At 47.8% G+C, this 14649-nt stretch overlaps 1 protein-coding gene across 1 annotated transcript in view; it reads right to left on the reverse strand.

Moving 5' to 3' along the window:
- Positions 1–14649, reverse strand: part of NCLN (nicalin) — a 36849-nt gene that overhangs the window by 21495 nt on the left and 705 nt on the right. The window contains 4 exon segments of the mRNA XM_048497532.1: positions 342–413; positions 415–446; positions 3797–3941; positions 7506–7696. Of these exon segments, the coding sequence (XP_048353489.1) occupies positions 342–413; positions 415–446; positions 3797–3941; positions 7506–7696 (440 nt within the window).

Genomic DNA, 14649 nt, shown 5'->3' on the forward strand with positions numbered 1-14649 from the left:
TCGGGTTTCAAAGGTTACGCCATCACTCGCAATAGGGCTACCTGCAGGGTGAAGCAAAGCCGGTATTCCTGCCACAGGAACACTCTAGTCTCCCTGGCCCTTTGATTTCTACACGCGCTGGTGAATTGACCTGGATGGCTCTCCGAGGTTGCTGTAAGGGGGGGCCCGACCCTGATGGATTTTACAGCATTTTAAAACAGCTCATAGGCCACATTGCTGCATTTGCACAGCTGCTGTTTTTGACGAAAGGTGGTGGAACCATTATCATAATAAAGAAAAATTAGAAGCCACAATAGAGGGGAGTAACAGCTGCTAGCAGACCCTTCCCTCCTGCTTGCCACTCCACCTCCATCGCTGGTGATCTGCCAGTCAAGCTAACAGCTTTGCTCCTGAGCTCCACTGGTCACCATCTGGGAAGCCGTTGGCAGTGGCTGTATGCAAGAGAACTGCAGGGGGGGGGGGGCAGGGAGACACACGGTTAGCGTTTAGTCCTACAATGAACACCCATACTTCCAAAGGATTAGGTGAAAGAAACTGAAGTGGCCAGCTACAGAGTAAGTTGGGGATCATGGACTGAGTCACCCAAGAAGCAATACAATGGACAGACCGTAGATACATTCAATGTATTGTCGGGCTGGCTTTCCTGTCCCAGGATTATGCTTGACTGTGCTTGATGTTTTTTTCTGTGAGTGTGAAAATGCAAATGTTATTTAGCTTTTTGCAATGTCCTCTCTCTTCCTTCCCTCAACAACCTCCGGCCGTCGGTCTACCTCTTCAAAAGAGGTGTGAAAGGTTCCCAAGTCCTTTGATGTTTTGTAGGTATAAAGTCGCGAGTGACCATTTGGATTGTGGCGTGTAACGGGCTTAGGGGCTAATTGAAATAAAGAGTATGGCAGGATCTTTCGAAGCTGGCCCCGCTCAGATCCAACTTTTGAGTATGTTTACTCTCAGCCATTGTATTATCTAGAATAAATGCTGTAGAAGACCTTTCCACGGTCTCCGTTGCTATTTCTATGCTTGGAGAGTCTGACACTTAATGCGGTCCCGGAATCATCAGAGGGTGTTAGAGCCTGTTCGGGTGTGGTTTCCGGACTGTGTACGTGTTCAGAAGCAGTTTCTCCTGATCAACGTATCGAGTCTATGGCTGGCATGCTTCAGAGGATCCTCTAGAAGATGCCAGTCCTGAAGCAGATGCAGGCAAAAAAAAACTATCAGGAGAAAATGTTGTTGAACACGCCTCTATTGTGCACCGGAATACCCACAACACCCCAATGGACTGAGGTCCTGTAGGGGCTGTAAAGAGGAAAACCGAAAAAACCTCAGCACCTGGCAGGAATGGTGGGTTTAAAAAGTAATTGACAGGTGAATCATCAGGGAGAAAATAATGGGTTACGGTCGGCAGGTGGCTGAGCCGCTATGGACAGTGAACTGTTTGCCTGGTTTTTTTTCTTCTGGCTAACTGTACATTTAGCTTGACAGCAAAAACATCTCTAGCACATTTCCCCCCCTTTCTTCCAAGGCCCTGTACAAGGTTCTCCCCTGCTGCATTTCATCTGCACAGCGACCCTGCGACGGAGGCTAAGCTAGTGGAGAGATGGGTCACCCAGGGAGATTTACCGCTGAGCCGGGATTTGAACTCATGCCCTCCCAGTCTTAATCCAACATGTTTAGCTGATTATTATTATTATTATTATTATTATTATTATTATTATTATTATTATTATTATTATTATACACACAGCTTACAATATGTGCTGGCTGGTAATGCTGGAATTCATCTCTGAATATCGAGTCCTTCCCAAGGACCTAGGATATTAGAGGTATTTGCGTAGAATATGTGCAGTTCCTAGAAGTGCTGCTTTCTGCAGCAGGTGGACTGATGCTCCTTGTCCAAGTTTAGGAAACTTTCCAGGATGTTTTTTCAAGATTTCTTGGGATCCTCCTAGAGCACCAAGCTACTAGTGGGATGACTGTTGTTCTTTTTGCCACAATGCGTTCCAACTCTTCAATTTGTAGGTCCTTGTGCATTTTGTGATCTTTTCCAGCTCTTGTGTCCCTCTACTCCCAGTTATCGGGACTGGCACAGCAATGACATCTATGATCCAAACATGTTTTTTTCTCTATCACTGTTATGTCTGCGGGGTGTTGGGTACAGGTCTGTCACCATGTCTGTATTCTTAAAGTCCCAGAGGAATTATTTTGCTTCTTCATTTCATTATTATTATTATTATTATTATTATTATTATTATTATTATTGGCCATTATTATTATTATTATTATTATTATTCATTATTATTATTATGTATTATTATTCACATAACAACTACAGCACAAGTGTGTCTGGAATTTATCTCTGAAATATAGGTCCTTCCCCAAGGACCTAGGATATTAGAGGTATTTGTCCGTTAGAAGATATGTGCAGTTACTAGAAGTGCTGCTTTCTGCAGCAGGTGGACTGATGTTCTGTCCAAGTTTCAAGGCTTTCCAGATGTTTTTTCCAAGATTTCTTGGGATTCCTCCTAGAGCACAGAGCTACTAGGTGGGATGACTGTTTGTTCTTTTGCCACAATCGTTCTAAACTCTTTCAATTTGCGTAGGTCTTTGTATTTTGTGATCTTTTCCAGCTCTTTGTCCTCTACCCTGCTGTCAACTGGCACAGCAACATCTATCATCCAAACATGTTTTTTCTCTATCACTGTTATGTCTGGGGTGTTGTGTGCCAGGTGTCTGTCTGTCTGTATTCTAAAGTCCCAGAGTATTTTTGCTTCTTCATTTATTATTATTATTATTATTACTATTATTATTACTATTATTGTTATTATTATTATTAATTCGATTTGATAAACTGCCCTACCCCTGAAGGGCTCAGGGCGGTGTACAACAAAACAACAACAACCATAATAAAACAAATCGAATAACCCCAGTTGAAATGCAAATCTTAAAACTATAGCAGCAGCATCCCACAATAAATAGTTAATAATTCATAATAAGGGGCGTCTGGCATCACACCCCAGTGATCAAAACCTGGGAGTGGACAAATTCTGGGAGGGGGCTGGCAGATGGTCAAGTGCATAGCCAGTAAACAGGGCAATGAGAGGGGGGCGGAATATCAGCGGCCGGTCCCCCCAAAAGCCCGGTGGAACAGCTCAGTTTTACAGGCCCTGTTGGCTGGGATAACTGATGCTTGTTCCCGCGTATCCTCTGTCCTCAGCGAGATGGGAGCCCGGCTCTGAGGCCAAGAACGTGGAGGTGCCCTGCAGGGCCTGGCTAACACACAGCCTACATTCTGTAGTGACTCTGGAGTGCGCAAGGAAACTAAAGCGTTCAGTGCCTCTCTGACAGTGGGCGGAGAGGCAGAACCCAAGCCTGCCAGGTGTACACTCTGATCAGCAGTGTTTTAGCCTCCAGCAATGCTAAGTTTCTTCATATTAAGAACTGGGAGTGTAACACTGAGCAGCAGTGGCATAGGAGGTTAAGAGCTCGTGTATCTAATCTGGAGGAACCGGGTTTGATTCCCAGCTCTGTCGCCTGAGCTGTGGAGGCTTATCTGGGGAATTCAGATTAGCCTGTGCACTCCCACACACGCCAGCTGGGTGACCTTGGGCTAGTCACAGCTTCTCGGAGCTCTCTCATCCCCACCCACCTCACAGGGTGTTTGTTGTGAGGGGGGAAGGGCAAGGAGATTGTCAGCCCCTTTGAGTCTCCTGCAGGAGAGAAAGGGGGGATATAAATCCAAACTCTTCTTCTTCTTCTACACACATTCCGGAGGAAGCCCACGCACCTCCAAGAGGCCTACCTTCAGCAGCAGAGGCCGAGCCTTGGGATGCAGAAGCTGCTTGCGTTTGGTCGTAGATGGAGAGAAGCTTGTCGTCTTCCTTGGCGAAGTAGACCGGCACGATGGTCTCCATGGCCAGCATTTCAGGCTCCGTCTCCATGAATTGCTGAGGACACAGGAAGATGTGCCGGGGGTTAGAGGAAAAAAACACACAGACTGCTCTGAAGAAAAGCAAACAGTGCGTTGCAGCCCACCTTTGCTAAACCACCTCACCAGGTGCTCAGGAGCAGCAGCAGCAGCAGCAGCAATAAAAGGCCATTGCTTTCTCCCAAAGGCACCTGGTGAGCTCCCAAAGGCACCTGGTGGGCCACTGTGAGTAGCAGAGTGCTGGACTAGATAGACTCTGATAGGATCCAGCAGGCTCTTTCTTATGTTCTTATGTTCAACTGCAGCAATGGACCGCTTCTGTCATAAGAACATAAGAACAAGCCAGCTGGATCAGACCAGGGCTACTCGCAGTGGCCCACCAGGTGCCTTTGGGAGCTCACATGCAGGATGTGAAAGCAACGGCCTTCTGCAGCTGTTGCTCCCGAGCACCTGGACTGTTAAGGCATTTGCAATCTCAGATTAAAGCTATCCAGGTTAGTGGCCATCACCACCTCCTGTGGCAGCATATTCCAAACACCAATCACACGTTGCGTGAAGAAGTGTTTCCTTTTATTAGTCCTAATCCTTCCCCCCAGCATTTTCAATGTATGCCCCCTGGTTCTAGTATTGTGAGAAAGAGAGAAAAATGTATCTCTGTCAACATTTTCTACCCCATGCATAATTTTCTACCCCGTGCATGTCACATTTGCATAGCCTGTTCTGCTTCAACTGCTGACCCCCCCCCCCTCTGCTTTCTGGACAGCCCCACAAGCAACATCCATGACACTCCTCTCTGCCTTGAGGAACGGAAGCCCCTGCTTTCGAAAAGGACGCTCCGCAGGGCAGTGGCTAAGCACCGTGAGCTTGCTGTCCGTGCTCTAGATTTTACCTTTGCCAGGCTCAACAGATGGCAAACTAACGAGACTGACTCTCTGAAACAGCGAATCTTACTTGCAGGATGTTTACGTGAAGCCATTTCAATACCCTGAAGCACGATTTAAAGGCAGGCGTCCATAGCCTTGCCAGCCAGCTACAAGACAGAAACAGCTCCAGCAACCTCACTGCCTTTCCAAAACACCCCAGAAGAGAACAGAAGGAAAATGCAGCCGCTTCTTCCAACACTGATCTCACCTGCTTGCCCATGACCACTGCTCACCTGCAGATCTGACACTGTTTGGGCAAACTATCAGCACAAACAGTTAGCTTCTGAGCCAGAAGCTTTCACACTGGAGTGCTGTGGGGTTTCCAGGCTGTATGATCGTGTTCCAGCAGCATTTCCCCTTACATTTCGCCTACATCTGTGGCTGGCATCATCAGCTCGGGAACCCCACAACATTCCAGTGATTCTGGCTGTGAAAGCCTTCAGGTATACACAAGCAAGAGAAGGTACAACGACCAATCACAGAAAGGAAAACAAATGCGTTGTACCTGCCGCTATAACATCTATTGTAGAAAACAGCATATCATAAACTATACCAGGGGCAGGGAACCTGCGGCTCGAGAGCCGCATGCGGCTCTTCTGCCCTTGCACTGTGGCTCCACGAGCCAAGCCACCGGCCCCATCCTTGCCTGCCCTGCAACTGCCCACGGTCGACTGGGCCGTGCCGCGGGCTTCCCCTCTCGCCCGCCCCATTGGAGCGGGGCGGGCGCTTTCCCGGCGGCCGGCAAGGCTGAGCAGCCGGCTTCATCCTTGCCCGCCCTGCAGGTAGCAGGGCGGGCGCATCCATGCACTTCTCAGAATGAGCGGAGTAAAAGGTAAAAAACCCCATATATATATATATAGTGTTATCTTTATTTTAAATGTCAAAAATTATTTGCGGCTCCAAGTGTTTTCTTTTCCCGTGGAAAACGAGTCCAAATGGCTCTTTGAGTGCTAAAGGTTCCCTACCCCTGAACTATACAAACAAAAGTGGTTTATATACCATACAACAATCTTAAAGTGCTCTACGCAATCTAAAAATGCTCGATAACAAATATTCCGACACGGCGTCCTGTGAAGTATAAGCAGAATAAGCCTTGGAGGGGAATCTTAGAGATGCGAGGGAGTCACTTGGAATGAATACCCCGATTAAGTGGAACTCATAGTAAAAGGAGCGTCGCTATCTGATGACGACGAGGTTTGAAAACGGCGAAAAATCGCGTATCCCGTTCATCAGGATCAATTTATCAGGATCAATTTTCGTTGGTGTGAGAACTCAGTAGCGAAGAAGATCGCGCAAACTACGGGTGTATGGACATTGAATTACCTAAAATATGGTGTGCAGTACTTTGCAGGACGTTTCTACTGCTTCCGGCAATTCTGCTACAATAGATGTTATAGCAGCAGATGCAACATGAAAGCCTTCAACAATACAAACTTTATACATTAGCTGGTCAGCCAAGAACCTTCTCAGGCACATTCTGGAAACCCAGAATCAGTCAGGCCATATTGAGTCACACCTGGAGTGTAGGGCCCACCAGTTACCCACTCTATTCTCCCTTGTAGATTGTCAAGCCTGGTCCTGGCTGTTATCTGCATGCTAATAGGCCATTCTGTTTCAATCGCTGTGCTTGTAACCTAGTGAAGTACGTCTGCCTCGCTCCTACCCCTCCCTGGGACTGGAATGAGACTATTGCTCACCCTTAAATTCTGGAACACATAACAATACTGAACAAAATACTGTGCTTCTTCTATTCACCCTATTGTGGGAAAAGGTGAGAGGGGGGAGTCTGAGAAAGAAGAGTTGGATTTATATCCCTCCTTTCTCTCCTCTAAGGAGACTCAAAGGGGCTGACAAACTCCTTTCCCTTCTCCTGTCACAACAAACACCCTGTGAGGTAGGTGGGGCTGAGAGAGCTCCGAAGAACTGTGACTAGCCCAAGGTCACGCAGCTGGTGTGTGTTGGAGTGCACAAGCTAATCTGAATTCCCCAGATAAGCCTCCACAGCTCAGGTGGCAGAGCGGGGAATCAAATCCGGTTCCTCCAGATTAGGGTACACCTGCTCTTAACCACTACGCCACTGCTGCAGGAAGTGGGAAAGTTTGGAGATATATGCAGGCTGCAAAAGCTGGGGCCTCCAGCTCTGGCTTCTTGTAGCTAAGGTCCTGACACAGTCCAGTAAAGCTCTTGAACCTTTCCTGAGTTTGAATTATTGACTGTAGTAACAGAGACTAACACAGATAAGCATTGTAGAAGATACAAAACAGTGACTTGGCTGTATTTACGGAACCTGGTGTGCCCATACAGACCTTCTTAGTGTGGGACCTAAGGCCTCCTCACAAGCACAGTCACTTGGTAGCACGGTCGCTCAACTCAGACTTTATGCAGATATTATAGCAGAGGTGTCCAACTCTGGTGCTTCAGATGTTCATGGACTACAATTCCCATCACCCCCTGCTGGCATGGGGTGATGGGAATTGTAGCCCATGAACATCTGAAGCGCCAGAGTTGGACACCCCAGTATTATAGGCTTTGAGGAACAGAATATCCAACTTCCTGCCAAGAACCCTGCTGAGGTAAACACTCCTCATTCCAGATCTACTCTGCCAAACTCAGATGGCGGCAGACTCGGCCGAACACCTATCGGGAAGACCGCAACTTACCCTGATGACGTCCTGAGGCACTGACGACATGCTCTGCGGCAGGATGATCACCACGGCGCCAGCTGACTGGCGGAGGGCCTTCTGGTACAGTTCGAAGGAAAAGTCTATTAGCCGCATCATCACGCAGCGCCGACTCAGCACGTCCGCTTCCACGGTGCGCGCCTCTGTGTTTAGCACGGCATTCCTTGTGCCTGGTGGGAGCAGAGGAAAGGACCTCTTAAGCCATCACATAACACTCTGACGCCACAAACAGCCCCCAACTTCCAGACTCAAGAGAAGTCCCACAATCACACTCACAGAGCCTCATTTTTTAGTTCCACCCATATTCCTACTCTGTCAGGTAGTGCCCCAGGAATCAAAGGGCCCCTGACATCCAACAGGGCTATGGGTTCTGCAATGATAATGTGCTTCCCAGACTTGCGAGCCGCCTTTGCACTTTGCAGCCTATAGTATGTCAATTGCGCCCAAGCGCCAGTTAGGTTGAGAACCCTCTCTGTCAGCTTGAGAATGAATGATTGTCACCTTTCTGCTTTGTAATGCTTTCCTTTGATGTTCCTGGAGATGGATGGGAGGGGGACAACTCTGGGGCATTAAAAGGGCGCTAGAAGAGCCAGTCTTTAGAACTGGCTTCTTCTAGGCCATGCTTCTGTCTGCCAATAAAGACTTCTGATCATAATCACTGAGTCCGATATTGGTCCAGATCCAGGGCTTGACACACTCCAGGTTGTTCGGTATAGGGCTCTTGAAAAGGACTTTGGTCTGAATCAAGCTAATATGATACAGAATACAAAAAGGCATAACAAATACGGGCAAAAGCGTCTTGCCAAAAGACAGGGGAGAACATAAGAACATAAGAACAAGCCAGCTGGATCAGACCAAAGTCCATCTAGTCCAGCTCTCTGCTACTCGCAGTGGCCCACCATGTGCCATTGGGAGCTCACATGCAGGAGGTGAAAGCAATGGCCTTCTGCTACTGCTGCTCCCGAGCACCTGGTCTGCTCAGGCATTTGCAATCTGAGATCAAGGAGGATCAAGATTGGTAGCCATAGATCGACTTCTCCTCCATAAATCTGTCCAAGCCCCTTTTAAAGCTATCCAGGTTAGTGGCCATCACCACCTCCTGTGGCAGCATATTCCAAACACCAATCACACGTTGCGTGAAGAAGTGTTTCCTTTTATTAGTCCTAATTCTTCCCCCCCCCCCCCAGCATTTTCAGTGCATGCCCCCTGGTTCTAGTATTGTGAGAAAGAGAGAACAAGAAGGTTGGCAGAATCCTCGGCCCGAGGATAATGCCAAGTTCATCAGGGGCTGCGCCAGAATGTGCCAGCATGCCCCACTTTCTCAAAGAGGGCCACCTGACTGCACCAAACATCAGTCTAGAGCTGCAGATCAATTTACAATTTTGTCCTACAGTCAGCAGCCAGTGAGGCAGCATCTACTATCCCAGCTCTTCCCCGGAACTGCCAGAATGTTGACTCTGTTCCTGTTCTAGCTGCTCTCTTCCAACAGTTCCTCTGCTACAACCATTCAGATACACTTATCAGTTTTCTATGCTGCTCTGAGTATATATTACAGACAAGTCAGCTTTGTATAGAGGGGGAGGCCACGGCTCCGTGGCAGAGCACCTGCTTTGCAGGTAGGAGGCTCCAGGTTCAGTGCAAACTGGACTTAGTTTAAAGGATCGCATAGGACAGGGTTAGGGTTAGCCACACTGGCAGGGGCTGATGAGAATTGTAGTCCATGAACATCTGGAGCGCCACAGGTTGGCCACCCCTGAGAGTTGGTGTGAAAAGTTTCTAACCGAACCTTAGAAGACCCACTGCCAGGCAAAGTACATTATGCTGATCTTTTTTAAAAAATGAATATGCTTTATTGTTTTTTAAAAAAGAAAAGGGTATGAAACAAACACACCCACATAGAGCAACAAACAACAACAAACACAAATGGTTTACATGTCAAGCTTCTACGGCTGTAACTGTATGACAGGTTCCTTATAATCCAAACAAATAAATCTCAGAAGCTGTTATATTATGCTGATCTTGATGGACTAAGTGTCTGAACTGAAGATGCTTCATGTGTTTATGACCCCTTGATACTCTGCTGTCCCAGCGAGGAGCACATTTTTCAGTGGGCAATTGGTGCCCTGCTGGGAGAAACAGAAAGACGGCCAGCAGGGCAAAGAGCAGCTCTAGAGAGGAAGAAAATGAGGGGGGGGGGGCTCACTTCATCCCCTTCAAAGCCCCTTTAAGTTAGCCTTTACAGCTCTGGCCCCGGCGTGGTGGAACGCTCTTCCATCAGCTGTCCGGGCCCTGCGGGACCTTAGTGAGTTCCGTAGGACCTGTAAGACCGAGCTGTTCCGCCCGGCCTTTGGGAGACCAGCCACTGATGGGGCCCCCCCTCCTTATAACATCAAGCAGATCCTGCTGCCCTTCCTTCCGGTTTTTCAGGGAATGGATAGCAGTTGCCATCTTTTATGTTGACCTTAATCAGGGGTCTTCAAACTATGGCCCTCCAGATGTTCATGGACTACAATTCCCATCAGCCTCTGCCAGCATGGCCAAGTGGTAGGGCTCATGGGAATTGTAGTCTATGAACATCCGGAGGGCCATAGTTTGAAGACCCCTGATCTGAATAATGCTGCATTTTAATGGGGTGGGGTTTATTTTATTAGAGCCTATTAACTGATATTTAATTAACTGATATTAACTGATATTTAATGATGTATACATCTGATGTATGTGCTCTATATCATATTTTGCTCACCGCCCTGAGCCCTCCGGGGGAGGGCGGTATATAAACCCAACCAATAAATAAATAAATAAATAACCCTGCAAACCCCTTTAAGTTAACCCTGTAAAAGCTGCAACTCCATTGCACGGGAACAGTAAGCTTCACTGAGAACCAGATGCTTTCCACACACACACACACACACCCCAGGCTGGTTTCCTTAAGCTAAATCAAGCTACCAGTGCCGACCGTCTCAAGTGACGGACACCCCACATGCTGCACGTGGCAAGGATGGCAGGCCACTGGAAGCCTCGGGGACAAGAAGCGACATGCTCGGCAGGAGGACACAGCTGCTGTGCACCGATATGCCAAAACCAAAGGGCCTCAAACTCATGTCTCGTTTGCCCTAGATTTAGAACACGAATATCTCCTCATGTAGTATCCTGGGAAGGAGGATTGTGGAGCCAGAGCCATACCATGTGCTTATTACCAATAAATATCACAGCTTTTCTTGTGATCCAAGGCGTCGTACAGTGCCAGTTACAAACATCTCCATTAGGGCAGCAACTGAATAATTAATCCAGGTAAACCGACCAGGGAACAATTCATAATCCCCACCACAGACACAGAGTCGACTATAACAGAGAGTCAGGGGGGTGAAGTCATTAGAGCAGGTGTACCCAGCAAATGATTTGAGAACATGGGTGTGGCCAGGTGGGACTTTGGCCAGGAAGCCTTCTAATGCGCTGGCGGAGATTTTTTTTTTTAAACGCTGCTTTGGCAGCAGCAACCACCCCAGCACAAAGATCTTCACCGGGGCCAAAGGGAAGCTGCAGCAGCCATTTTGTGGCCGGTTCTACCTTGTATGGCAGCTATTTTGGGGCTGAGCCCACCACACTGTGACAGAATTCCAAAGGTGCCCACAGGTTTTAAAAAGTTGGGGACCTAGAGAGGCTTGGGATTCCGTCTTGGATTTGTAAGGCCCAGGCTCGTGTTCCCACTCAGCTGGAAAGCTCACTGAGTGACCTGGGGCCGGTCCAACACGCTCTGCTGAACACCCTTGATAGAGCTGTTGAACATAGGAACGTAAGAAAGAGCCTGCTGGATCAGACCAGAGTCCATCTAGTCCAGCTCTCTGCTACTCGCAGTGGCCCACCAGATGCCTTTGGGAGTTCACATGCCGGATGTGGAAGCAATGGCCTTCTGCTGCTGCTCCCGAGCACCTGGTCTGCTCAGGCATTTGCAATCTCAGATCAAGGAGGATCAAGATTGGTAGCCAGAGATCGACTTCTCCTCCATCAATCTGTCCAAGCCCCTTTTGAAGCTATCTAGGTTTGTGGCCATCACCACCTCCTGTGGCAGCATATTCCAAACACCAATCACACGTTGCACGAAGAAATGTTTCCTTTTATTTGTCCTAATTCTTCCCCCTAGCATTTTCAATGTATGCCCACTGGTCCTAGTATTGTGAGAAAGATAGAAAAATTTCTCTCTGTCCACATTTTCTACCCCATGCATAATTTTATAGACTTCAATCATATCCCCCGTCAGACGTCTCCTCTCCAAACTAAAGAGTCCCAAACGCTGCAGCCTCTCCTCATAGGGAAGGTGCTCCAGTCCCTCAATCATCCTTGTTGCCCTTCTCTGCACTTTTTCAATCTATTCCATATCCTTTTTGAGATGTGACGACCAGAACTGAACACAGAACTCCAAGTGCGGTCGTTCTACTGCTTTATATAATTGCACGGGTAAAGTGGAGGAAGGGCAAAATAAAAACGTGATAAATACAGAAGTTCTCTACAGACGCTGTTCCAAAGCCTAGAGATCCAATAAATCAGCCTCGCGTGCTGACTTCCGCACACTGCTTGTCATCCTCTCCCCCCCAAAAGGATGTGGGCTGCAGAGGAGTTCCTGGAGACATCTCCATGAAGTTGTGACACAACACATGTTCCGCTTGCAACATCTCACCCCGCCCCCCCCTTTCATTCCTGCCTCTTGGGCAAATAACCAGTAAGACCGGCACAACAATTCTTTCCTATCTCCCACACACACCCTTCAGGGTTGCAAAAACCTAGCTAGTTAAAAGCCTTTTAGATAGGGTACATAACCACCACCTCCAGGGGGGGGGGGGGTGGGCGGCGAGGGGAGGGAAACACACCTTGTGGGAAGATTAATACAAGTCATTATTGCAACACAGAAATATTGACGTGTTTAACTGCCTAACTGAAATATTAAAAGACATTTGAAAAGTTGCCTCTGTTCTGTCAATCAGAAGAGTTCGTTCCTATATTATTTCCCATATTGAACACGCTCATTTCAAAGAGTGCAGGCAGCTGGGCGCCATCTTAGAAGCAATATTCCTAACTCCTGAAAATGCCTCTTCCAAGGTGGGGCCTACCATGGAATGCAACTACTTTAAAAAAAGTAAAGCATTATTTGATGTATTGTCGAAGGCTTTCACGGCCGGAATCGATTGGTGTGCTAGAGCCTGGTTTCCGATTCAGTAATGGTGTTAAGAATATCTTTTCCTGATGTTGTGCCAGAGCCTGTGGCTGGCATCTTCAGATCTCTGAAGATGCCAGCCACAGATGCAGGCGAAACATCAGGAGAGAATGCTGCTAGAACATGGCCATACAGCCCGGAAACTACACAGAACCCCAAAGCATTATTTGCTTTGGATATTTCATTGGTATTCAAACATATGCAGCTCGGACTGATTAAATCACAACTAAGACTGCAGTCCCAAATATGTTTGCCTGGGAGCTAGCCTCAATACACTCTGGGTGATGTACTTCCAAGATCTCCTTATTCAACTGGGCAGCCCATGTCTCTCCAGATCGGGACGTGGGATCCGTTCTCTCCTCATTCCCCCCTGTTCTCATTACCGTAATTGGCGGACAAGTCACTTACGACGACCCTGTAGGGTTGTCAGGTCAAGAGACATTCAGAAATGGTTTTGCCATTACCTGCCTTAGTGTGGGCTGAGAGAGTTCGGAGAAAACTGTGACTGCCCCAAGATCACCCAGCAGGCTTCATGAGAAGGAGCAGGGAAACAAACCTTGGTCAACAGGCTTAGAAGGACATAATTCTATTTAGGATTGCACTAGTAGCCTCTCCTTCCTTTCTTCATCAAGTACATCCACAATTCATTTTTTTAACAGTTCACAATTTTAAACAATAATAACTTCATACGTAGAAAAAGTTGGAAAAAGAGGGGAAGGGGATGCAAGATCTGGGTCAAAATATGTCTCTTCCGGAAACATCAACTGGAGACAAGGTAAGCAAGCATTTAAAACCTGAGTTCAACAAATTAACAAGAATTGTTAAGTTTCCCCCACGTGCTGGGGGAGAGAATGTGAAAGGTCAAGAGTTCAAATCCAACCCCTGCCATAAAACATACTGTATGACAGTGGTGGCGAACCTGTGGCACGGGTGCCAGAGGTGGCACTCAGAGCCCTCTCTGTGGGCATGCGTGCACAGAGTTCATCATGTGATAATAGTGTAATTATTTCAGGGAGATTATTAGCATTAAACCTAAGACCTAGTTTTGGGGAAGCAGCATAGGTAACCCTGTTAAGCGCTGTTAAACCCTACTGATTTTCATGCGAAGAACTAAAGCGTGATCCTTTGCCTGGGAGTAAGCTTGGTTGCTGGCAATGGGGCTTGCTTCTGAGTAACCCCTCCTAGGATCGTGATTCACCCGTTCGAAGCGTTGCACAGTTGATTCAAAGCAATGCCACTGACTACCACCAAGCTTACTCCCGAGTAACGCGTGCCTTGGAGCCAACCGTTTTTTCTATACTAAAACCTCAGTATTCAGGTTAAATTGCCATGTTGGCACTTTGCGATAAATAAGTGGGTTTTGGGTTGCAGTTTGGGCACTCGGTCTCAAAAAGGTTCGCCATCACGGCTGTATTACTTGAGGCCAGGCCTACCTTACAGGGCTACCTTACACTTGGCCCTGCCTACCTTTTGCAGGGCAAAATGTCGAGGAGGGGCATGTATGAGCACAGCATGATGAATACCGCTACAGAGAAAAGGTTGGGAGTATCTTAACCAGTGCGGTGTAATGGTTAAGAATGATGGACACTAAAGTGGAGAGCTGGGTTTGATTCCCCACCCCTCCTCATGAGCAGCGAACTCTTATCTGGTGCATCGGATTTGTTTCCCGGCCTGCTGGGTGACCTTGGGCCAATCGCAGTTCTTTCAGAACTCCCGCGGCCTTACCTGTCTCACAAGGCGTCTGCGGAAAGGAAAAGGAGTTTGCAAGCCGCCTTGAGACTCTTAGGAGAGGAAGGCCAGTATAAATCCAAACTCACCCCTTATCTTCTTCTGAGCTGGTGCACCAGATTTGTTTCCCCTCTCCTCCACATCAAGCCTACCGGGTGACCCCACAGTTCTCTCAGAACTCCCTCA

Source organism: Sphaerodactylus townsendi, linkage group LG05 (assembly GCF_021028975.2).
Source record: "Sphaerodactylus townsendi isolate TG3544 linkage group LG05, MPM_Stown_v2.3, whole genome shotgun sequence".
Classification (NCBI taxonomy): Eukaryota; Metazoa; Chordata; class Lepidosauria; order Squamata; family Sphaerodactylidae; genus Sphaerodactylus; species Sphaerodactylus townsendi.